The sequence below is a fragment of the Aotus nancymaae genome, unplaced genomic scaffold, assembly GCF_030222135.1.
Source record: "Aotus nancymaae isolate 86718 unplaced genomic scaffold, 86718_ANA_hifiasm-v0.15.2.pri h1tg000040l, whole genome shotgun sequence".
NCBI classification, from domain to species: domain Eukaryota; kingdom Metazoa; phylum Chordata; class Mammalia; order Primates; family Aotidae; genus Aotus; species Aotus nancymaae.
This window is the reverse complement of record NW_026988454.1, coordinates 40,280,754-40,307,390: the sequence shown is the minus strand read 5'-3', so window position 1 is coordinate 40,307,390 and position 26,637 is coordinate 40,280,754. Positions and strand designations below refer to the sequence as shown.

At 35.2% G+C, this 26,637-nt stretch overlaps 1 protein-coding gene across 2 annotated transcripts in view; it reads left to right on the top strand.

The window, feature by feature from the left end:
• RSPO3 (R-spondin 3) overlaps positions 1-26,637 on the top strand; it is an 80,801-nt gene that overhangs the window by 36,318 nt on the left and 17,846 nt on the right. For both annotated transcript variants that reach the window (XM_064360716.1, XM_012444156.3), the window contains exon 4: positions 530-727. In XM_064360716.1, coding sequence (XP_064216786.1) covers positions 530-727 — 198 coding nt within the window. The remainder of the gene's footprint in view (positions 1-529; positions 728-26,637) is intronic.

Here is a 26,637-nt window from a genome sequence, read left to right as displayed (position 1 = left end):
TTGTTAGGCAAATTCACAGCCCTACTCCAGATAACTGAATCAGAAACTCTGGTGGGTGATGGGGTGGGGGAAGGTCCAGCATTTTTGTTTTAGCAAGCGCTCCAAGTGATTCTGCTTGGATACATGCTAAAGTTTGAGAATCAATTCTCTAGCACTCAGTACAACAACTGTTCTTCAAATTCTGGTCAGGATCAATCAACAATTGCGGCAGTGCTCTGGAAATTATGAAGAATTGATATATTTTAGTGATTACATTAATATGAGTGCCTGGGTTAATCAATCTAGAGTAAAAGGAAATCCAATGCAAAAATTGGTTTACCTTATAATGAGTACTGAACTGAAAACATTTAAATATCCATTTTTGCCTTTCCCTTTCTCTTGTTTTATATGTAAGTCATCTTGCCCAACTTTGGTCTGCAATTTCTGCTCAAATTTGGGCAAATTCTGATGGAAACAAATCTTTCTTTAACTCAACAATAATGAAAGTGGTTGTGAGCCAACTGAGGCTGTTTCTTCTGTTTTGTTTCAGTGCACTGTGAGGTCAGTGAATGGAATCCTTGGAGTCCATGCACGAAGAAGGGAAAAACATGTGGCTTCAAGAGAGGGACTGAAACACGGGTCCGAGAAATAATACAGCATCCTTCAGCAAAGGGTAACCTGTGTCCCCCCACAAATGAGACAAGAAAGTGTACAGTGCAAAGGAAGAAGTGTCAGAAGGGAGAACGAGGTACAATCATAACAAAATGTGCTGGTTTGAATCCTCATAAGTTCTTGCATTTTTCATTTTATTTCTTACAAAATGTTTAGCACTATCTTTCATGCCTTATATCCTCAAATGTGTACCAAACAAAAATATGTTGCATGTAAATTACAGAATATAGATGTGGTAATTCCAAAATATGGAGCCTGATGTCAGAACTTTAAACTACTATAGAAGTGTGCTAATTGAATTATGATGAACTAGGCTGTGTTGTAAGCACTTGGGGCATTATCTTTGATATAATCCACCTTCCTAGTACTTAGAAAACTTTTGGGAAGTCTCATAAATATAAAGTCTAATGATACTGGATACGAGAACAAGACAAAGAGACACTGCCATCAAACATTCCTTTCCCTTATTGCCTGCAAACCAAAGTAGTGAAATTTGGTGGTAAGCTTTAATAGCTAAACATTCATATTTTTAAAGACAGATTATCACTCTGTCATCCAGGCTGTAGTGCAGTCGTGCCATCATAGTTCACTGCAGCCTCAAACTTCCAGACTAAAGCAATTATCCCATCTCAGTCTCCCAAAATGCTGGGATTATAAGCGTAAGCCGCCATACCTGGCCAGTATATTTAACACTGACTTTATTTTGAATTAAATGACCAAGGCCACATTTTATGAATATAGCAAAATCATTAATGACATTTGCCTCCAGATTTCTTTTCATATTGCACTAACTTTATAGACTAGATTACAGAACCTATTCGATCAATATTAACTATTAGAGTTTGCTGTGAAATCGGCAAGGAGAAAGATACCATTTAAAATGATGCTTTGGGGTGAATAAACTTCCAGCTAGAAGACCCTCAGTTGTTGACCTTTAAAATATAATTTTTCTATCTTTCTCACTAATGTCTTCAACACCACTTCGTACAAATATGTTGTGCAGTTTTATATAACTATTGGTAGTTATCTGATGAGTCTATAAATGATCTTCTCAATTAATTCCAAAGGAGTTTGATTACCTCTGTAGTTGACTTTTCTTAGCTTATTTCTCCAACGCTGAACCTTCTTAGGTAATTTCATTCATTTACCAGCTTATTTCATTCATATATTCATTCAACATAGCTTTGTTATATTCTTACTTTATGGCCATGCACAGTACTAGGGCCTAAGGATTCACAACTGAATGGGGCACTATCTCTCTATTGCGAAGGTACATCGGCATCCAGTGAAAGGTTAAGATGTTTAAACAGATAATCACAACATCATAGAGTAAGGGAGATTATAGATGTGTAAACTAGTTTGAAGGAAACACAGAAGAAGACACTGCAAACTTGAACATTGCTTATACAAAAGAGAATTTGGGTCACCTGTACTTTGCAAAGAAAGTTCCATTATGCCAAAAGAATTGGCCATCATCAAAAGCTATAAAACCTGTTTCTGCGATTCTAATCAAGTAGTTAATGTGATAAAATTCTTGAAGACATGGGTTATTTTAAAGAGAACTTCAAACTTTTGTAAATTTGTAAGAGGTTTTGATTAAAATTTAGTTTAAGGAATGAAAGCTGGCTAGTGAAAAAGGCTTTTCTGGCATTTGTTACCAATTAATTTAAAACATCTTAGATTTTAAAAGTTGGATTTGGAAGTCAAATATTTCATCACTCCACTTGTTGGTGTGTTCCCATTGCCGTACATTTACTTATGTTTATTAAATTTCTTTAAAATTTAATAACTTACAGGTGGTCTTTGCTCATATCCTTCTTTTCACAAAGATTGTACATTATGTATTGGTATTCAGTATTTATTCCTTTTAAAATATAAGTGAAGAGAGGTTATCCAATAGCAAAATTAAATCATGATTCTAATTACATTTTATTTCTTTTACTTGAGAATGTGATCTCTCAATAGAGTATATTTTGGTAGCACTTGACTTAAGCATTAACATTGAAAATGTCAGCTTTTAAAACTGGCGTTTATCTTATCTAGAAACAGATAAAATGAATAATACCACAAAAAGTTTGAAATAGTAAACTGTGACATAAGATTTGGCTTAAAAGTGTCTTTCTGATCTGTTTTCTTCCCCTCTGAGGATGCAGTGACATTTTACATTTGCAAGGAGAAGTTTATATAACTAGAAAAATGTAGGTGTTTTCTTTTTTCAAATTTCATAAAATATAGACTAACGAGTGGCAAATATGAATCACATTTACAGTTAATTTCCAGATTTAGTCCTACTTATACTTTTCTTCATTTATTTTTCAATGTGTTTGTCAAAACCTTTTCTTAAGTAGCCTGGAAACTTGAGATAGGAAGAAAACCACTTCTCTCTTCATTGTTTCTCTAATCCTCCAGTTTTCTTACCTTCTCTTAAGGTTTAGTTATCAAATATCCTATTTGAACACAAAGAAACCAAATAGAAAAGTAATAATCACCTCTGGACATCCCACCGTATCCTCTCTATCAAGCATTATATCAAAATAATAACATTATCCAGAGTCTTCATTTAGGCTCTACTGTATATTTATATAATATGTATAATATATAATAAAATGTCTTGAAAATTACTCATTGTCTTGAATTTATAAACTAAATGATAAGAATCCCACATATACATAAAGAGAAGCATATCAACAGAGCAAATTTAGTAGAGGACTATAATTTATGTTTATATTTTTCTATATAAGTTGTCATTTCTTATTTTAAGTAGGGTAAGCATTTAAGCAACTTTAAAGATTAAACACAATAAAGTGGTACAGACATGACTTCCCCTAACACTTAGGATAGATATTATTTGAGTTACTTTCAGATGCTTATAGATGAATAAAATAAGATTCTTTTAGGTTCACAGCTTGAGCATTTCTAGATGAGTGTACTAAAAGATAAGGCTTTTCTTATAAAATTAAAGTTTTAATTTAAAGTTAGGTCTATGATCCCCGCCTAAGAGGTTAACGGTAGACAGAGGTAGATAACTCATATTTGGAAAAGGTAGGGAGCATGTGTTGAGGATTTTTTTTTCTGCTCTGTTGAAATTGCCAAAGGAAAGATCTCCAGGGAAGAATGATAAGATCCAGAAATGACTTTGCAAAATGTACACAAAGAAGAAGTTGAATAAAAGAAAATAGTTTGTAGGAACAGAGTGAATTCCTCTAGTTGGGAGATGCTTTTTAATATGCATGTGTTGCAAAATCTTACACACACACACATTTTCCTTTGCTTCCATTTTCTCGTGCTTTGAGTAAGTTAACCCAAGGATATAAATTTAATTATTGTATTCTTACATTTAAATTGTTATCAGATATATTTGTTTACACTATTTCAGATTATTTCCCTTTACATGATACCTTTTAATCAGCCTTATCTTCTCCATCAATTACTAACTTTAATAAGAGGTTATTACCAACACAATTCTTTCTGGCTTGAATTTAACTAAATTATATATTTGAAATGTCAAAGAAATAGATTTTAAGAGATTATACAGCCTAATATATAGACTATTATCACATGTGTATTGAAACATCATATTTAAGTAAACAAGAAGAAAATGCACTTCCAGCAGTTGCCAGTTTTTATTTCTTGACTTTTTTGACGTACAATGTGTAACCATCTCAGATAAGGAAAACTAAAACAGCTCAGGAAGATGTGTGTGCACCTGCATTTGATACAAAAGGGTACTTCTGTTTATGTGGTGGTGGAAGCAAAATCAACAAACACATTTTTCATTCATTTGTACCTTCCTCTAATTAACTAAAGAGAATTTCCTACAGATGGTTTTTAAGGCAACTCACCAAGAATAAAGACATTTTGTTCTTTGTTAATTTTATGAAAAAGATTCTTATTAATTACAGATAGTGTATGATCTTGGGATAGACAGGAGAGAGAAGAGCTGTTGCTGGAAGAAATGAGGTGCAGGTCTACCTTCCTAGTATAAAGAAAAGCTAGCATTTATTGCAGAGAAATAGAAAACGAACACTTTAAAATAGAAAAAAATTAAAAAATTAGAAGTAAAATGTTCAGGGACACTCCAGAGAATAAACAAATGTGGGAACACCTGTATTATTGTACTATTTGAATATACTGTAGGTTGCCTTATGTACTTTCTCAAAATTAAGTATAGTAAAAGTCTACCAGGCATTACATAAAGGAAAAGTCTTACATGTTAACTTATAAATTGTCATGAATCATGCCCTCTAATACCAATAATATAAATACACATTATGTTTATTGTGAGTACTATATTTAAATTACAATAAGGTCAGTTTTTAAAAATCTAAGCCAAATGGCAGTGAGTCTGCTATGTGCTCCTCTATTCTTTAGTTTATGCCTTAAAATCTTTATAACTACTCCACTGCTGTATCATTGAGTTCTATAGAAAGAATTTATTATATCAAATATTAACTCAGATTTAAAACATGATATTTAGCCAAGATTCCCAGTACAATTCATCAAAATCCAAATAGATGGATTTATTAGCTCAAAATTATGGATGCCAACTGGCTTTGGGTATTTGTGTCGTGTCTTCTCCCCACTTTCACCTCATGAAGACAAACTGACCTGAAGACAGTCATCCTGGTTAAGCACTGGGAAGTGGGAGCTTTCTACTCTTTCCCTAGACCTGTTAGTGCACTAGCCTCTTGACATAGTACAGAGAAAACATTAACAAAGTACACAGCTGAGATAATAATGGCACTAGAGAATGTAGTTCTCAAATATTGGCAACTTTGCTCCCCAAGACACATTATTATTTGCTAATAGGACCAAGGATGAGAAACCTTGGTGTAAACTCAGCAATCTCTCTTTGTTTTCCTTCTTGGGGCCTAGCCACTCCCTACCCAAATAGGTTGCTTGTTCAGACTCTGGGGAGGATACATTGCTACCAGTGAAAACTGTTGGTATATTTTGCTCCCCAATATAAAGCAACAATCAATTTTACTAAAAGTTAATCTCTTTCAATTTAAAATAGTCTGCTGTGTTTAAAACCTCCAAGAAAGATAGTCTATTGTAGTAAACAACAACCTTTGTTTATAGAGAGATATTTCTTAATGTAAGTGAATGTATTCTTTTTTTTTTTTTTTTTTTTTGAGACAGAATCTTGCTCTGTCCCCCAGGCTGGAGTGCAGTGGCACGATCTTGGCTCACTGCAACCTCCACCTCCCTAGTTCAAACAATTTTCCTGTCTCAGCCTCCTGAGTAGCTGGGATTACAGGTGCACGCCACCACACCCAGCTAATGTGTTGTATTTTCATAGACACGGGGTTTCAGTGTATTGGCCAGGATGGTCTCAAACTCTTGAGCTCAGGCAATCCACCAGCCTTGGCCTCCCAAAGTGCTGGGATTACAGACATGAGCCACTGCCCCTAGCCGAATGTATTCTCTCTTAAAGGCTAAGCCACATTTTCAATTTAATGTCTTCAGTGGACAGGCCTTCCAGTTGCTGAATTACTATTTAGCTTTCCCTCCACTAAAATTAATTATATGACTATAATCATTTCTTGTTTCATGATACTCTGTTATCTATTCAGTTGAACTGTATGCAACTGCCTTTTGTGTAGGTCATAAATGGTCAAATGCTAGCAGTTTCATATGGTTCAACCTGATACTTTAAAATTTCATCTCTCTAAATTGGTTAAGTATTGGAACCAGACCTAGAGTATGGTTGTTGAGGATTGACAGTTTACAGTTTGTATACACTCACAACCTGTTTTAAATATTAAGCTTTTAATAATAGTGAACTGTACAATTGTCCTTGAAAGAATATAGGCACTACTGGTGAGGGCAAAGGAGCCTGAAAAGTGGGGCTTAGCCTGGGAGGCTTCTTGGCTTAGCTCAGAACAGAATTCGAGGGCAAGCCAGTGGTGTTCAACGGCAACTTTTGTTGAAGCGGCAGTGTCCAGCAGCAGCAGAGGTACTGCTCCTTGTGGAGCAGGGCTACCCCATAGGCAGTGTGCCCCGAGTACCATCTCGGAGGCAGTTCTGCAGTCACATTTATACCCACTTTTAATCAGATGCAAATTAAGGGGCAGATTATGCAGAACTTTCTAGGAAAAGGGTGGAAACTTCTAGGTCATCGGGTTGTTGCTATTGAAAGCAGTGATAACTTCTGGGTGTTGCCATGGCAACGGAAAACTGACATGGCACATTGGTGGGTGTGTCTTTTAGAAAGGTGCTTCCACCCCATGCCTGTTTTAATTAGTTGTCAATTTGGTCTGGTGTCTGAACCCCCCTGCAGAGTCAAGTCTCACCTTGTGAGTCAAGTCCTACCTCCTACCTCACTACTAATCTTTAAAGTCTCTCATAAAAACATATTTGATCTTCAGATTCTCTTTAATCATGGTCACACATGATCTATTCTCTTTTTTTATTTGATTGTGTATTTTTCTCCTTAGCTATATTACTCAACCCTTACCCCTCTTTTTTTCTTTCCCACCATCTCCAATTTAATCACTGAAACATCAAATCACCTTATAAATTCAATATACAAGTATCAGAATTTATTATCCATATAGATGAAAACACTGTATAGCCTCAGTGACATGCCCCATCTCTTATTGTTTCCTCTGGCACTGACATTATAATAGCAGGATCTTTGTGAGGATTCTCTGTTGCCTAGGTTTGTAGGTTGAAGACTGAACTGAGAGCCTTTATATGTACAGTTTTATATGTACAGTTGACTCCCATGTGTCACAATGAAGCAGAAGAATCACAGCCAACACCTGGATAGATGTAGAAAAAAAAAAATGATAGTTATTAAGTTTCTTGTCTCGAACTTATCTTACATCCTAATTGTGTGTTCTTAAACTTCTCAACATTAAAGAATAAGCTCTGCAGAAAATAAGAAGCCTTTATTTCATGCCTTGCAATCCTTGGTACGATATCATTTTTTAGAACTCAACCAGCAGTTTCTACCTCTTTATAATTCAGACCAAGTTTGCTCCATATCATTTTTGTAGGCTCTCTAAGATTTGGGGAATTTTATTAACAGTGGCCAAAAATCATGGTAGACAGTATTCACAGCGGAAAATACTTGTTACTATTATCCATGTAATCCCTTCATTCCTATGGTAGTATAAAAATTATTTGTAGGCTTCTCTGCTAATTGATGTGTACCTCAGCATCCTTATTCTAAAATAAACTTTATAATAAATGATCCTTGAAAATGCCTATATTCTCCGAGATTTCATTTAATGATATGTATAAATATCTAGTGCTTTGTGACCCATTGGTAGTGTGACATAACACACAGTGGTCAGGTTATTGAATAGAGTGGTAGCATTCTTCAGCTCCTAAGCAAACAATGGTCTTGCCATTGTTTAGATGTGGGGCATGAGGATTGTTTCTGCTAGCTTTTACTGAATAACAAATAACCTCAAAACATAGAGGCTTAAAACAGCAACCATTTACTTAACAGTTTGTGGCTGGGCAATTGAGGCTGAGACCTACTGGGCAATTTTGATCTTGGCTAAGCTCCATCACATTGTAGGATGGCTGGAGAATGAGAAAACTGCCATGTTTCTCTTATCATCAAGATGGCAGGAGGTTCGGCAGCCTTCCAAAGTGGAAACGGTGAAGACATTCCTCTGGAGGCTAGGCTCAGATTCTAGCATAGTTTTTACTTTCACCATGTTCTGTCAGTCTATACTAGTTACAAGCCTAGTCCTGTGACTAGAGTTGAAAAAACAGATCTTATCTCTTGGCTGGAGAAGGTGTAAACTTAGTTTGCAAGGTGGCATGCATATACAGGGTGAGAGGAGAATTATAACGATTTTTGCAATCTACCCTAGAGGTCTTTCTCTTGTTTGTAGTTAGATTAGTGTGATTGCTCATTCATTTAACAATCTCTTAGAGTCTGAAATACTGTCCCTTCCTTTGTAAAAACACAGTCAACTACTGATACAGGAGATGTTGTGTTGGATATTATTTCTATTGTACTTTCTAATTTGTAAAGGGCAGAACAGGAAGAATAAACAAAATATGAGGCCAAGATACCCTTCATACACTCAACAAATATTTATTAAACTTCCACCGTGTGCTGGGCATTCTTAGGGGTGCTAAGAATAAAGCAGTACACAAAAAAGGCCAAATTCTTTTCATCACAGATCTTATATTCTAAATGGTTTATATCAGTCCACAAGGTAATGACCATAGAGGATCAGTCCTTTTGTAAGCATATACCTTTGTTAAAAGTTTTCACCTTCCGGTGGCTCACGCCTGTAATCCCAGCACTTTGGAAGGCCGAGGCGGGTGGATCACGAGGTCAAGAGATCGAGACCATCCTGGTCAACATTGTGAAACCCCGTCTCTACTAATACAAAAAAATTAGTTGGGCATGGTGGCGCGTGCCTGTAATCCCAGCTACTCAGGAGGCTGAGGCAGGAGAATTGCCTGAACCCAGGAGGCGGAGGTTGCGGTGAGCCGAGATCGCGCCATTGCACTCCAGCCTGGGTAACAAGAGCGAAACTCCGTCTCAAAAAAAAAAAAAAAAAAAGTTTTCACCTTCATGATTTGCACCACAAGTAGCTGCTGTCTTCATTAGAGTTTGCTGACACATTACAAAGACGTGTTTATTCTGGCAAAAACAAAATTTCTCTGCTTACATTTCATTTTGGTCTCAATGTGAATACATGTATTTTTTCTGTGACCACCATGTTGATGTGCTAATATGTGTTTGTAAGATGGCTAACTAGGGTTAAAGGTACAGCCTGTGGTTGTGGAACAGTGCTGAGTTAACCGGCCCTTTGGAGAAATGACCCCAAGGCCTTGGCTTCCTTTACAGCCTGTTCCAGCCAACTGAGATCCCTGCCAATTAGGAGGGTTCCCTAGAGAGAGACTCGAAGAGCATCAGCATAAGTTTAAATTCTGGACCCCCAAATATAGTTTCCAAAAGAGGCTTCTTGTCCTTTGCTAATTGCAAAGTAAACATTTCTCCAGCAAAAAGACACTCCCTCCTTTCATGCTAATCTCTCTAATACAGTCACTCTTAAAACTGCTGGTGTTGCTGAAACCTCTTTGGTATAGGAGAAACCCCACATTTGAAGGCATGAAAGAATGATTGTTTCCATAGATCATTATCTTGCTCTCTTTTTATCTCCTCCAGCAACTTCTTCATAGAAGCTTTACAGACTAACTTTGTAGATGTCATGGTCTTCAGAAAGGAGTAGATGCCTTGTCCTTGGGCCTCTCAAGAGATGTGACTAAGCTATTATAAGCATGACAAAGTGGATCAAAATGGAATATTCTTCAAAACCTCTTAATCCACTTTGTTCTCTCTTCCACATGCCCTACTCTTTGTATTTAATTTCCTGCTCAGTTCCTCTTACCTTCCATTTAAAACATCCCACTTCTCAGGTCCCAAATTAGATACTTTTCTAAAATTTTTCTGTTTTTCAGTTTCTCTGAAAACGTATTTACATGACATACTTAATTATTACTTAAATAGCAAAACAATATATTAGCAAGTATCTCTCAATGATAGTCATTTTTCACCAAGCTCACCGTTACGCCCTCTGTATTGTGCAGGACATTTTAGTTGAAAATGAAACATCTCAAATTATCTTAGGCAAAAAGAAAATCATTGGCTTAAGTACAGACTGCTGAAAATTCTCAAACGATATCACTGGGTTCATCTCCTTCCACTCTCTCCCTTTCTCACCATTTCAGCTCACACTGCCTTCATTCCTCATTGTTTATTGGCCTTATTCTCCTCTGCTGCAGAGTCTTTCTCCATTTAGGAGGAAAACTGGCTCTGGCCAGCTCCAAGTCTATATATCCACATTGCTCCAAATAAAAAAGGATAGCGCTCTCCCTCTCTTTCAGTAACTTTGCATCCAGTCTTATGAAAGGATTCCAGTGGACCCTGCTTTGAATCACTGTGGCATTAGGGTCCTGAGATTGGTCTGTCTGCCTAAGTAAAATGCCTGCAGTTGAAGCCAGGGTCAAGTGAGCCATTTTGATTGTTGGCTCTATGTAGAAATAAGGATACTGACAAAACAACAGATATAAATGATCCCCTTCTCTCCCCACCAAACAGGAAGCAAATTTACCAAATCTAAAAACCTATCTTCCTCTACAAGATAATCCCTTTTCGATACTGTTTTTGAAAATAATTTTAAGTGAGGAAGAATAACCAAAGTTTTTTCTGTCTACTTCAGACTAAACACACATTGAGGATAATGTTAAGAATATTTTAACTATTTTTTTTCTAGTTTCTCTGCATTTGCTAGAAACATTTTTATGGAAGTAAACTGGCTCTAAATGAACAGAAAAAAATAATCTAAGCATATGAATGGTTTCTGGAATTGAATTGTGCAGGCTTAACTAAAGACATGTCCATGTCCATCTCTAGCTGCTGAGCATTCTGTGTGAAATGTACCAGTGTGGGCAATGACCTTTTGCTTGATTATGCACAAGGCCACTGAAACTTTAAAATTAACTCAAACCTAATTACTGAACTCTGATGTTTATATTGTGTATACACCACCAGGTCATAACTCTAGCCTCTGTGAGCCCCAGCTGCCATAATTGAGAAATATGACTTGCAAATGGTTGTTTTGTTTATTTGCTGTTTCGGCTGGAAGAGCCTGTTTTTCCTATTTTAGCAAAGAATCAGATGTAGGGAAGAGTTTCTGAATAAAGTTTAATTACGTTTTATATCTCAGTGCAAAACATGTACATCTTTAAATGAGATATTCCTTTTATTTTTGCATGACACGAAATGTAATATCTGAAAGCACAATGCCACTTACTATTTACTTTTTTGAGTAATAACACATTTTAGGTAAAGAAATATCAACATACTAAATTCACATGCAGAAAATATGAGTAGTTGCTAATTCCAAAAATACAAGATATAGAAAATACGTGCATACTCAGGATCATCAGTTAATGTTTAATTAATTATCACTCATGAACAAAAAGTATTATCCTAATTAACAGAAATAAGAACCTAGGTTTTCATAATGTAATTAGTAGGATACTAATTAGATGGCTAAATATTTTTGATAGAACATGTACATATGATAGTAAAATATTCCTCAGAATAATAAGTACACATTGTAAACATCTGCTATGCTGCTTATCTGTTTTCCAGCCAACAGCAAAATCGTGAAGGGATTTTGTTTTATTTCAAATTTGGTTTGTTTTAACAGCTAAGATACAGTTACTAAAGTATTTCATTGGCAAACCTGTAGTGGCTTCACATTTGTCTAGTTTGTCAAGGTCTTGAAATGTATCAGGCAAGGGAGTTCTTAAATTTAATTTCTCCCCATCAGCCCGTTGGCTTTCTACCATGTTATATGCCCCTTATGCCCTTCCTCCTACCTTGTCACCCTTTCCTCCCATCCCAACAGGTTTCTTCAATTTTGAATTAAAAATTATCTGCTCATAGAATAACTGTTTCTTCTCATGTTCATAATCTTCAAAAACTAATCTTTAATATTTTCAATGTCAGCCTAGTGAACTAAAAAAGTACTGAAATAGTTTAAAAACCAGAACCATCTCAGTTAAGCTACAGGTTTGTTATTTGTTTTACTCATTTCTTTGTTGGGTTTACACAAAAGCTGTATTTTTAATATCAATAATGATGTGCATGTTCTTGTAAAAACACAAAAGCCTAAAATATACATAAATAAAAAATTAATAATCTCACTCTCCCTCAGTCCAGTCCTTCCCCTGAGAAAAACCATGTGAAAGTAGGTTGTATATTCTTCCATATTATTCTTCCACTTATAGAAATATACATATAAAAAAATTCCATAGAGAATGTGCATATTATTTTCTTTATAAAAAGCACTTGACTTTTCTTTCTGTGTCAACAGTAAAAGAGTAAATTGTGCACCTTGGTAGCTCAATAGTGTGTGTGTTTATTTGTGTCATTTTAAAATCTGCATATCAAGGACGTCTTTCTAATTCATCTTTTGAATAGCTGCAAATTGCTACATTCTATGAGTATCACATAATGTATACAACCATTTTGCTATTGATGGACAGTAAAATTGTTTCCCTTTGTTTTTGCTCTTCTTACTATAACAAAAATCTCTATCATGTTAATGAACTGATACATTCACTTTCTATCAGAGGAAAGGAGGTGATGCAACATGGTGTTTAAAGTCATAGAGCTAGTTAAAAGCACAACTGAAATTTGAAACCACATGGTTCCAAAGCCTGTGTTCTAAATACCATGTTGCACAGGCTTTGGAACCATGTGGTTTCAAATTTCAGTTGTGTTTTTAACTAGCTCTATGACTTTAAACAAATTCTTTAGCCTTTATATATCCCAATTTCCTCATCTGTACAATGGGGATGATAACGGTAACTACATTAAAAAGTTGTAGTGAGGAGTTATGGGTATGTATAAAACTCTCAGACTTGTGCTTGGCACAGAGTAAGCACTCAATAATTGTGAGATCTAATATTAAATGTAGTCCCAAACATTGGATGGATAAATCAAAGGATGTGAACATTTTAAATATTAATATATTCTGCCAAATTATTATTCAAAAAGATGTTGCAGTTCACACATGGAATATATCAAAAATACCCGTTTCCTCATATCCTGACGCTAACTGGATGTTATTAGTCCTTTAAACTCTTGCCAATCTGATAGATTGACAAATGGCATTCTATTGTTTTATTGACATTTTCCTATTAGTAAGGCTAATCTCAGGTTTAGAGGCTATTTGAATTTCCACAGGATGCCTATTTATATGTTTTGTCCAATTTTCTAATTTTTCCTTTGGGTATTAGAAATTAACTTTTTGTCATGTGCATAGCAAATATTTTTCTTATTCTTCTATTTATTTGACTATAATGAGTTTTTCTTATCTTTTTTAATATTGCTGATATACTTGAATTAATTTATTTTTTTCCCTGAACTTTTATTTTAAGTTCAGGGGTACATGTGTAGGATGTGCAGGTTTGTTACATAGGTAAATGTGTCCCATGGTGGTTGCTGCACAGATCATCCTATCGCTTTGGTATTAAGCCTACCATCCATTAGCTATTCTTCCTGATGCTCTCCCTCCCTCTAGCTCAAGCAAGTCTCACTGTGTGTTGTTTCTCCCATGTGTCCATGCATTCTCATCATTCAGCTCCCATCTGTAAGTGAGAGCATGCAGTGTTTGGTTTTCTGCTCCTGTGTTAGTTTGCTGAGGATAATGACTTCCAGCACCATTCATATCCCTGTAAAGAACATGATCTGATTCCTTTTTATGGCTGCATAGTATTCCTTGGTGCATATGTGCCACATTTTCTTTATCCAGTCTATCACTGATGGGCATTTGGTTTGATTCCATGTCTTTACTATTGTGAATAATGCTTCAGTGAACATATGAATGCATGTATCTTTATAATAGAATAATTAATATTCCTTTGGCATACCATATAATCCAGCAATTTCATTTCTGAGTATACACTCAAAAGAATTGAAAATAGAATCTCAAAGAGATAGTTTTACACCCATGTTTATAGCAGCATTATTTACAATAGCTAAAAGTTGGGATGACAGCAGCTAAAGTGTTCACTGATGGATGAATAGATTAAATAAAATGTGATATATACATACAATGAGATATTGTCTTTAAGAAGGAAGAAAATTCTAACTCATGCCACTGCATAAAGACATTATACTAAGCAATTTAAGCCAGTTACAAAATGACAAATACTATATTATTTTACTTATATGAAGTACCTAAAGTAGCAAGTTAATAGAATAAAAAATGGAATGTTAGTTGCCAGAAGGTAGGGAAGATTAAATGGTGAGTGATTGTTTAATGGATACAGACTTTTCATATTTTGTAAGATGAAAAGAGTTCTGAAGATGTATGATGGTGATAGTTATACAACAGTGTGAATGTATTTAATGCCACTGAACTGTACACTTAAAAATAGTTAAGATAGGCCAGGCATGAGGCTCACACCTGTAATCCCAGAACTTTGGGAGGCCAAGGCAGGCAGATCACCTGAGGTCGGGAGTTTGAGACCAGCCTGACCAACATGGAGAAACCCTATTTCTACTAAAAACACAAAATTAGCGAGGTGTGGCGGCACATGCCTGTAATCCTAGCTACATGCGAGGCTGAGGCAGAAGAATGGCTTGAACCCGAGAGGTAGAGGTTGCAGTGAGCCTAGATCTAGCCATTACACCCCAGCCTGGGCAACAAGAGCAAAACTCTGTCTCAAAAAAAAAAATGGTTAAGATAGTTACGTGTTTTCTACCTCAATCTAAAGTAAAATAAAAATAAACTAAGTGCTTCTATTGAAGTAAGATATAGCCAACCAGCAGCTCTGTACTAAAGTACAGTATATTAAAACTGTTGAACAAGATGTTTTCTAAAAGCTCTTTTATATTTTTTAGTTATAATCATGGTAAAATCTGTATTTGACATTCCTGTGGACCTTTTGTTACAGAAAAGCAGAATATTTTTTTCTTAGGAAAGTTGCTTGACTCCCAGAAGGAAAAATATATCAGTGTGCTCCCCAAGGCATTGTGCAAAGGCTATGTCAGATGTCTTGGAGTCCATTATGCTGTAGTTGTAGGATGTTGTAGGGTGGCAAGAAATAAGTAGCTGTGAGAAGTGGATCTCTCAAGATATACTAACATGCTGACCTTTGTATTTCTTTCTTTCTAGGTTTTCTCCTCAAGTTTGCATTCATTTATACTAACTTACAGAAACATCCCTTCCATCTTTGTCCTTATGACTACAGTAAAACTATGGAAAACGAAGATGAAACTGTAACATTCCTAACACATATACTGTACACATAACCTTTAACTTGTAGTAATGTTTAACACATGATACTATATCACTTTAAACAACATCTCTTCCTCTTATTTGTCCCATCTAATCCCTTGGCATTATGTTTTTTTCAGGATTTCTGTCATTTATCCTTCCTCTTTTTGATTGCTTAATACATAATCTAAAACATTAGGTTACAAACTAGCCTCAAATTGGCTAGGAGCTTGGGAGAACTAGTCTGAACAGTTTTTATATAAACTCCAAAGAGGTCAAATTTAGAAAAATCTCAGCTGCTGGACTTGGATCCCATTAACCACTGATCATTTATAATTAATATTAATTAATGGCAGATGACACATGTATATTGCTTAACTAAAAATGTGTGTGTAATATTAAATTTTTTTAAGTTACTTTAAGGCCCAAAGGACTTGAATATATGTGTTGGAATAATGAAAAGAATAAAACTACCAACCTGTGATCTAGTGTCTTCTGACTACAAGCACCTAAAGTTCCAGAGGAAACAGAAGTATTTTTAATTCATCATATTAAACATTGTATTGCCATGAAACTCTATACTTTTACACTAAACTGCCTATTTCACAAGCCTATATTAATCTGGACAATAGGCTAATGAATCATTATAGATATACAGATAGAGATATATATACATAGATACACTCACACATACACATACCTAATGTTAATCTCCTAATCTAAAACCACATTGTTTAATATATACAGTTTTTATAATCAGAAATAAAAAAAATAATATCAAATGCTGAGTTGCTTTAAATCCTAATGTTCCATAGAGTCCCACTAAATAATATAACAGCTGGCAGGGATTTATTCATCTCTGGACACTAAGAATTAGGGCACAGTAGTTCAGTTGCCTGGTTATATAATTCTGGGAACCTATATGATGATTAAAATGGAAATGAGACCTCCAGTTATTGCAAGGGAAGTAAAATGGTTTTCCAGGGGAATTACACTTGCACTCAAAATCACCTTACAAAAAGCCAAAAGACAGAAAACTTTGTTTGTTGGGGTTGTATGTCCTTATTCAGCCATATTCATTACCGTAACCATATTAACATAGATTCTTTCCAATTGGACTATGATTTAATAATATTATTTGTTTAAATGTTGGCAATTTTACATAATTATCTCATTTAATTCTTTATTCCAGGCATATATTCATTATTGTTATCAACTGGATTTTAAAGATGAGGAAATTGAGGCTTTGAGTGTGAGTAGTGGATTTCACACTCAAAGACTAGGACTCACACCCAGACCTAATTCTGAGTCCAGTGATAGTTCAAGCATTTGAGGCTGTAAAGAGTGTGTAACTACCTTAAGAATGCCAGTTAATAAGTAAGTTAGTACTAGAACCTAAATCTTTTGTCAATCTGATCTTTCCATTCTGTCTTTTCAACACTTTTGCCCCATGTTCAAAATGATCACTTATTTCTAATCATCTGCTCTTTTCTAATTATACTTACCACACATGAGGCTTAACATCAACCATTATTTTATTACAGACATTGTCATTGACGAAAAAATTGAAAACCTCTTTTTACCACCAAATCTACTTAGTCTTTCCATTTGCAATCATTTTATTATTCAAAGAGCAAACTTAACTGTAATAAGCAAATTGGCCAGTGATTCCCCCTTTTGCCTCAAATCATACTGATGTTTTAAAGCCAAATAGTTTTCACATATTGCCAACATTGTACTCAAATGCAGTAAATGGTTATGTTAGTGCTATCGTGTTATCTAAACAAAGATGCTGTCAGTCAATAGAGTCAGTGACCTTCAGGCTGTTAAGCGGTTTATGCAATTTTCACAGGGTTATGTTCAAATATAAACCCCAATAAGGAATATCATTTGGCTTTTTAAAAGATTGTGAAAATTAATAACTAATCCAATTACTATAAAATAACATTGAAAACACAAAGTAAAATATACTAAAAAATGTATTTCAAAGTTTTGGATTTTCTACTCAATTTGTGAAGCATATATGGTCTCCTAAATGCTGTGTGAATCATTGGACATGCCAGACATGAAGCAAACTTCCCACCCCAGGAGGCTTCTCAGCCTGAAGCAAGCTGTAAGTGGGTAGAGTTCCAAGAGGGAACACAGTGTGCATGTGCGAGTAAAGCAGATGCAGCATGACTTTTGGTTTGTTCTTTGGGAACACACAACTATATGGAAAAATACATGCTGCTCTCAATTGCTGTAGACATCTGCTGAAGGCACGTGAGATTTAAACTAGGCAATGGTGCAGAATTTCTCCTAGAATATTGCAGTTTAACTTCAGAAGCAAAAGGGAACTGGCTGTTAACAGAATAAGAGTTTCATTCTAACATGAAAATTGCACGGCACACTCATTCATATAGGCACACAGAGGGTGTTAAGCTATTTCTTTATAAAATATGGGAGCACTGATTTCCTTTAGCAGTATTATTTGATATCTATTTACAGTTTAGTTGGGTTGTCAAACATCATTCCCTTTCTAATAGCATATATATTTGTGATACCTTGCTCTTGGCAAAGGCTTAAAAATTTAAAGAGTCTTTCAAATACTTTTTAGGCATGAAATTGAGCTCGCAAAATAAGCTTGATGACAAATTAGTCAGGAACACATGTATATGTTTCCTTTAAATCATATACAGATTTTCAGAATTAAGATGTAGTAAAACCTACTAGCAGTCTATTAAGCCTTCTAAGGCACTTGCAACATAACTAGAGATTTGCAAATTCAAGATTGGCCTAACAGAAAAAGGAACAAATTTGTGTTTGCATTTTAGCATTGCCTGAATATTTTTACAAATACTTCATTTAGCATAATTTTGAAATGGTGCATATGTTCATATCAGAAGACTAAGAATTATGAAGAGAGCAAAAGAAACATGTTTTAAAAATCAGGGTAATAGATATACTAAGAAACTGCTTGCATGCTAACTTCTGTTTTGTTACCATTGTCCTATGGGATGATGAGGACTGTAACTTTTCAAATTGACCTCCCTGCCACCATATTCTCTAAAGCCACTAGAATGAGACTAGTCTTACACTGTTTTCCTCAAAGATTTCAGTATGTGTGTGCTACACAATTATTTATCACATCAATAATAAAATAATTTAAAGTAATTGTATGGAGTCATAGAACTGAAAATAGTCACCAACAGATTTTTTTAGAAAGTATTTTGTGGTCTGTTTGTTTCTTCTCAGTGATATAAGAGATTTTCATCTGAAGAACCCAGGAAAGTTTTCTTAGGGCAGTTCAAAGGGATGTCTGACAGAAACAGTGTTTAGGTTGATGGAGAAGCTTTCTACCCTTGGGCAGCTTTAAACTAAAACTAACCATGGAATCATATGAGTAAGGAACTCTTAGACTTCTTTTATTTATATCTCTGACTTTAAGCATAGATGTAAGCAAATTTATTTGATTTTAAGACTTCTTAGTGAATAGATTTTCAACCTTACTTCAATGCAAAAAGGGGATTTTCCCCAGCTTATCAAAAGCTTTCAATGCTCATTCTCTTTACATTCAATAATTCATTTGTCTCCTAATGTATACATTTTCCCAAGTTAAAACTAATTTATTTATTTATATTTTTTCCTATATTTGCCTTTTGGTCTGTCATAAGTTTGCTCATCTGTTTTATTTTGGTTATTTGTCTAACTTAGAAAACAGAATTCCTTTATTGGATATAAAGTCCCAAAGCATATTATTTAGTTTGTGTTTGGGGGAAGAAATTATGCATCTTCCTGAATATTGAAAACCAGTAAGAGTAATGTTGAAAACCAGTAAGTAAGAGCTTTGCTAGTTTCACTAGTTTCAACTACAGAGTATGTTTGAAAAACATGCAGTTGTGTTACCTTAAGACTGGTTCACCAAATTTTCTAATACCAGTAAATGTAGACACATTATATTGAATAAGGGTATTGTTAGCCAAATTCTAAGATTCATCTTAAATTGTTTTTTTACAAGAATTGTGTATTTATCATTTTAAAAATCACTATTATTTTAAAACATTTAGATAGTGACCATCTGAAAATGATATGCCTTTGGATGCTCTGTAATATTAAACAGATCCAGACATAAAGACAAAAGTAAATTCCAGAGTATTTCTGTAGCCATGGAATCACCATAAAAAGGGGTTTTTGACCCCAGTGTTACCTTAACATTGTCTTCAGAATTTCATATTTAATTACAGTAAATTACTCACCAATATAATAAATGTAGATTTATGAGATACTTTAATGTTCTTAAAACAAATGAAAACCACCCAAGAGGAGCCTCACCAAACCTGAGGTTGTCCAGATTGCATTGACTAAGATTAAGTAAAAGATCATTCATCTCCAAAGGTCATGCAATTAATCTCAGAGTGGGAGTTAAAGCAATGACTAAGCAGAAAAGGAAGCCAAATACAAGCCTGTAACAAAAGGAGCTGGGGCTCCAACAACAAGGAACTTGTTATTTCCTTTTTATTTTTTGAATAGACCTAAGACACTCATTTTTTACTACTGGTTTCTTTGGGTCCTAAAATTCTGTTTGGTTAGGTCAGCTATTTTCCATGACTATTTTTGAGATGGTCAAACAAATACAAAGAATAAGCTTTTTAAAAAACTACAACAGGTTTTAATGCCTAGGAGAAAAACATGTCACCATTTTGTGTGTCAACAGAAAGTAATTTAGGATGAATTTATAATAATCCAGGATTTGGACAATGAAAAAGCTCAAGATACACTCTAAGGACGACATATTCTGCTCCAGGGTTTTTATAACTATTTAAATTCAAATAAAAGTCAAAGTTCATCTTCATTTAACTCAGGTGACACCTGTTGCAAAATATTGAGGAAAATGTTTGGTTATCATTCCTTGAAGCTGAATCTTTATACCTTTGCTTGATAATCTCTACAATTCCCTGTGGCAGCAAATTTTTATTTCTAGTAAACTCTACCTGTTTTTTCCTTCACCTTATTGAGATTCCTAAACCTTAGATTTTAAACCAAGAATAATTTTGAACTTGGTCTGTCCTTATTGCAAGGCCTTCTTCTAACTAGGGTGAATTTTGACCCAAGACTAGCCTGCCTTTGGGGTTTATGATGTGATGTGCCACGGCTGATGGCCCATGAAAGGGACTGCTAAATCTATTGCTCACATCAATATTCCCACTGGATATTTTGCTCATTCCTTGGGAATTTCAAAGAATAACAAATAACCAACAAATCATCAAAAACTATAACATGTTACCCAATTCTTGGGAATAAGCCAGTGAGACTAAAATCTGCTTAAGTATCACAAATGTGAATTCCCAGTATTTCAGGCTTGTAAACTGTATCCAATGCTCACCAATGTCTATTCCATATCTCAGCTGTACAGAAGGGGCACATTCATCTGGTAACTGTCAACAATGAGGTTCCTTCCTTCTTGAACCCAGCTGGCCATACAAGCAGGCAGGAGTTGCATGTTTGACCCTGAGAGAGCAGAGGATATTTTGCCCTTCTGGAAAGACAACAGGGATGCAATGTAATCTGGAATTGATTTGAGGTTAGCAACAGATGCTCCATGCCAGTAATAAGTGCTGATTATAAGAGCTTAATTTTGTATAGTATTAGAATTAATCATAAGGTATGAGCATAGTATGTCACAAACTATAGGAATAAATAAGAGCAGAGTGAAATACTAAAATGCTAAAACAAGAATAGAAGTTTTAAAAAGAAGGTAAATTGAAGATATTTGTTTACTTTCTTTTTATAGCTTGAGCAAAAGAGTTGGAAGACAAAGGAGAAAAGGACTTGCAAGAAGCCAATTTTTTTTTTATGAATGTGTTTGTTTTTCCTCAAAAGTCAATTGTAAATGCTCTTCAGGGAAGGGAGTCAGAGAGAGCCAAATAGTGGTCTTGAAGTTTTGTTTGTGTTATTATAGTTTTGTTGTCATTTTCTTAAAAAGAGAATGATGAAATAACTTTTGTCACGTTAGTATTAGTCTCATAATCAATGAAACACAGTCCTTTTTTGAATCATTCCTGAAATAGAAATGAGCATGAAATGAGCCTGGTATTCACTGAATATTAATAGGTTCACTTAGTTGCATGTCTAAGACTGTGCAGTCTATGAGGGATCCTTTACTAGTTATCTTGAATTTAAATTTTGAACTACTAACTAATTATATTTCACCGTGTAGCTTTTTAAATAGTAGATTATACAGTTGGCAAGGGGAAACATGTTGTACTATTTGGCTGGACAAAAGCTAATAGTATTAGAAACAACTTCTTGAGATTCTCTAAGTTCTACACATAAGCTTCTTAATTACTAAACTCATAGCAGAATATGTGTCTTGAAGCAGCTTTAACATGAGTCCTATTTTTTATATAATTATAAAAATAAAATACAGGTAAAAATGATTAATTTTGGTGCAAAATGGTTTTAGGTATCGCTTCAAAGATTTTCCTAAAATGATTGGGAATCTGGCAAATAAAATATTCCCCATGCTATAAATATGCTCAATAAGTCAAAAGTAGAATATCAATTTCTGTGAATTTTCAAAGAAAAGCATGCTAGGTTAAGGGCCAACATGACAATAACATTTATTGTTTTGTATTACATTACATACACACACACACATGTTTTGTGAACTTTTATAAATGGAATCGATATAAATATCTGTATAGATAAAATATTGTTCTAGATCCCAACTACATTTTTTATATTATACTTCAAAAATATGAAAATAGTGCTGAGAAAGGACCATCTGTGTCTTCTCACATATAACTTTTCTTGATTATTTCTAGGAAAGCAGACTAAACATACAGTTCTGACATAATACAGCATCCCATTTTGATTTCTGGTTAGCTCAAAAGGCTTTACCAGCTGAAAAAATTCTCTGAAAAGGGCAACACTTTCTGACCTCAGGAGGTTCTGATAGGAAGAACTAAAGCAGTGAACACCCAGAGGAGAGAAAAACATGGGAATAAATTCCCCGGGTTCTGTAACCACAATGATATGGGTGCATGGAGAAAGGCGTAATTTCATTCTTAAAGAATTTCCCTGTTTTCACATTCTTTCATTTGTCTTAAAGCTGATCCTGCAGATGATATAGTCCAGATGAATTTCTGCTTAATAGGAATTCTTGTTCACAAATTGACAAAAAAATATACCAACTATATATGTAAAAACAAAGTGGAGACTATTCAAGCATACTATAATGACTTTTCCATAATTCAGCTAACTATCTATCAGCTCATTTGTGGAAAAAGGAAATTTTTGCTTCTTATAAGAATTAGATTGAGAGTAGAGGTATAAACTTGCAATAAAAAATTAGAATGTTATCTCCTTCTGATGCTCCACTTCCTTTGATTTATTAGTTTGCATCTTATTAATAAATTCAATTTCTCCAAATTTGTTGTAACAAAGTTTTCAGAAAGGAAATTAAGGCTCTTATGTGCTAATATTCTGTGTAGGCAAATTAGATGCTGGTCATAACCAAAATGATCTCATTCAGTTTACCCTAGAACATTTGAGTAGTGGGATGAGGGTCTTTAAAACTGTTTTGGGCATAGGTGAACTGAAATATAAGAAAACCATTACAAAGTTGGGTTTATATTAGGTTTCTGTTGCTGTCGTCATTCCGTTGCTGTCATCAAAAACTTAGTGTCCTAAACAACACAAATTTACTATCTACAAGCCAGTAGGTGAGAAGGCTGACACAAGTTGTACCATGCTAAAATCAAGGCATCAGCAAGGCTGTGTTCCTTTTTGGCGACTCTAGGGGAGAATCCACTTGTCTTTTCCAGGTTTTAGAGACTGCTCACAATCCTCAGTTCATGGACCCTTTCTCTAGCTTCAAAGCCTCAAGTGGCAGGTTAAGTCCTTTTCACATAGCATCTCCCTGACACACACTTTTGCCTCTTCTTCCACTTTCCACTTTTAAGGAATCATGCAATTAAATGGACCAATCTGGATAATTCCAGATAATCTCTGCATCTCAAGGTCAGCTCATTAGCTAGATGCTAGAAGTGAAAATAACAAAGATAGCAAATATGCATGAGACTCCTTTGGAAGTTCATAATTTCATGGGAGAGTTGGTTGTAGACAAATAAATGCAAAATTGACTGATGTGTCCTTTGGAAATAGAGGTGGTAAATTATTATTGGCTCTTAAGGGCCAAGTAGAATTTTCCAGCTAAAGAGAGGGAGAGGAACTTTCCATTGAGAAGCAGCATCAATAGTATCACAAAAGCAAGAAAGAACATGATGTGATAAAATTGAAGTGAGCTATGTAGTTTGATTGAAGCAAAGGCAAATTAGGGAAGGAGGTGCTGCTCAATAACATAACCAAGAGTGAGATTTGGAAGGGCCTTCTAAGCCATGCTGAGAACTTTGGGAGTACAGGCACTGGGGAGATTTAAAAACAAAACAAAAACCAATAGGAATAAAAGGCAAGCCCTCTGCACTATAAGAAGGTAACCTAACAGCAAAGTGGAAAATACCTAAAAGAAAAAAAAAAAAAAAGTTTGGGGAAAAAAACCCCTGCTATTTGCAAAAATACATTCTAGAGGTACCAGAGGCTTGAACTGAATGAGGATAAAGAAGGAATGACACATTTAAGGGATATGCAAGAAGTAAGGCAGATGGACTTGAGTGGGTTAAGGACATTCACCAAACATCTTAAAGGAATTAAGTGCTCCTGAGATTTTACCCAAACCAGATTAAGGCTGTTCTATTTTTAAAGGTGGCTTGATTCACTCAGCTGTTTTACAGTTTCATAGAGAACATTTATTATCACTACTAATTATTTTTCTTTTAGGGATTAAAATTTTAGAATTATTTTCATTTTCAGCTACTTATATGTCATTTGTTTCTCATACCTACCTCGAATAGTGAGACTAGGAGGAATTATTGATTCTATTTTATAAATGAGTCAAACGAAGCACAGAAAGTGCTTTACTTAAGGTCACATTCCTGATGAGTAATTTGGTCAAGTTTAAAATGCACATTTCCTGATACCAATTTCAGATTTTTAAAATTTAATGCCCCACTTTCTTTAAGCACACATTTTAAAAGATGAGGTCTTGAGAGTTTAAGTAACATCCCCAAAGGATAGACAATGACTAAATAGCTTGGCAGAAAGTCAAAGTCAGATCTTTCTGACTTCAAAGCCCAAGGTCATAGCAGCTATACATTACTGCATCCCTCCTCACCTGCTGGAGAAGATCAGGGAAGAATTCATAGAGAAGTAGCCTTTAAAATGTATCTTGAAGGACCTATATAGGTAAGGGGTGATCCTCAAGATACTTAACAACTAGTACAGTAAAATATACAAATATAGTGGGCCATATATAAATGTGTTAAATATATTAACATACGTAGATAATGCCACTGCTTACCAGGTGTTGTTAGCAGCAGTGCAAATCATCTATGGGGTTATTCAGTGATGCCTGAAAATAGTTGCTAATTTTTAGAAATCACCTGATATTGTTTTCTGTTTGTTAGAGTAGATTCACACACCCTCACCTAGACCCATTCATACTCAAAGAAGGCTTCCCCAGAGACATTTTGTGCTTAACTCCTTGAATCCTCTCTTGTTTAAAAGTTTCAACAGAGTTTTCGGGGTCCAAAAGTGTTCTTGACTAAGTGGGCCAAGATGTAAAGGACAAAACAAAAAAAGTTTCACCTTCCTCTCCTCCCAAATTCCGCCATAACGGATGACTTTTGCTTTCCTTTAGTATATTCACTCCCCAATATATGTAGTCACTTCCTGACTACTACTGTTTCTCCTAAATATTCTCTGGAGATAAGGGAATGGCTTATATAAGTCACTGATCACATATCCACCTTTTTTTTTTTATTGCATTTTAGGTTTTGGGGTACATGTGAAAAACATGCAAGGTTGTTGCATAGGTGCATACATGGCAGTGTGATTTGCTGCCTTCCTCCCCTTCACCTATATCTGGCATTTCTCCCCATGCTATCTCTCCCCAACTCCCCACCCCCCACTGTCCCCCCTCCCCGCCAACAGACCCCAGTGTATAGTGCTCCCCTCCCTGTGTCCATGTGTTCCCATTGTTCAATACCCGTCTATAAGTGAGAACATGCGATGTTTAATTTTGTGTTCTTGTGTCAGTTTGCTGAGAATGATGGTTTCCAGGTTCATCCATGTCCCTACAAAGGATGCAAACTCATCGTTTTTGATAGCTGCATAATATTCCATGGTGTATATGTGCCACATTTTTCCTGTCCAGTCTATCATCAATGGGCATTTGGGTTGGTTCCAGGTCTTTGCTATTGTAAACTGTGCTGCTATGAACATTCATGTGCATATGTCCTTATAGTAGAACGATTTATAATCCTTTGGATATATGCCCAGTAATGGGATTGCTGGGTCAAATGGAAGTTCTATTTCTAGGTCCTTGAGGAATCGCCATACTGTCTTCCACAATGGTTGAACTAATTTACACTCCCACCAACAGTGTAAAAGTGTTCCTATTTCTCCACATCCTCTCCAGATTTTTTAATGATCACCATTCTAACTGGCATGAGATGGTATCTCAATGTAGTTTTGATTTGCATTTCTCTAATGACCAGTGATGATGAGCATTTTTTCATATGCTTGTTGGCCTCATGTATGTCTTCTTTTGTAAAGTATCTGTTCAAATCCTTCGCCCATTTTTGAATGGGCTTGTTTGTTTTTTTCTTGTAAATCTGTTTTAGTTCGTTGTAAATTCTGGATATCAGCCCTTTGTCAGACGGGTAGGCTCCAAAGATTTTTTCCCATTCTGTTGACTGCCAATTCACTCTATTGACTGTTTCTTTCGCCATGCAGAAGCTCTGGAGTTTGATTAGGTCCCATTTGTCTAATTTGGCTTTTGTTGCCAATGCTTTTGGTGTTTTGGTCATAAAGTCCTTGCCTACGCCTATGTCCTGAATGGTTTTGCCTAGGTTTCTTTCTAGGGTTTTTATGGCGTTAGGTCTTATGTTTAAGTCTTTAATCCATCTGGAGTCAATTTTAGTGTAAGGTGTCAGGAAGGGGTCAAGTTTCTGCTTTCTGCATATGGCTAGCCAGTTTTCCCAACAGCACTTATTGTACAGGGAATCCTTTCCCCATTGCTTGTTTTTATCAGGTTTGTCAAAGATCGGATGGTTGTAGATATGTTGTGTTGCCTCCGACGCCTCTGTTCTGTTCCATTGGTCTATAT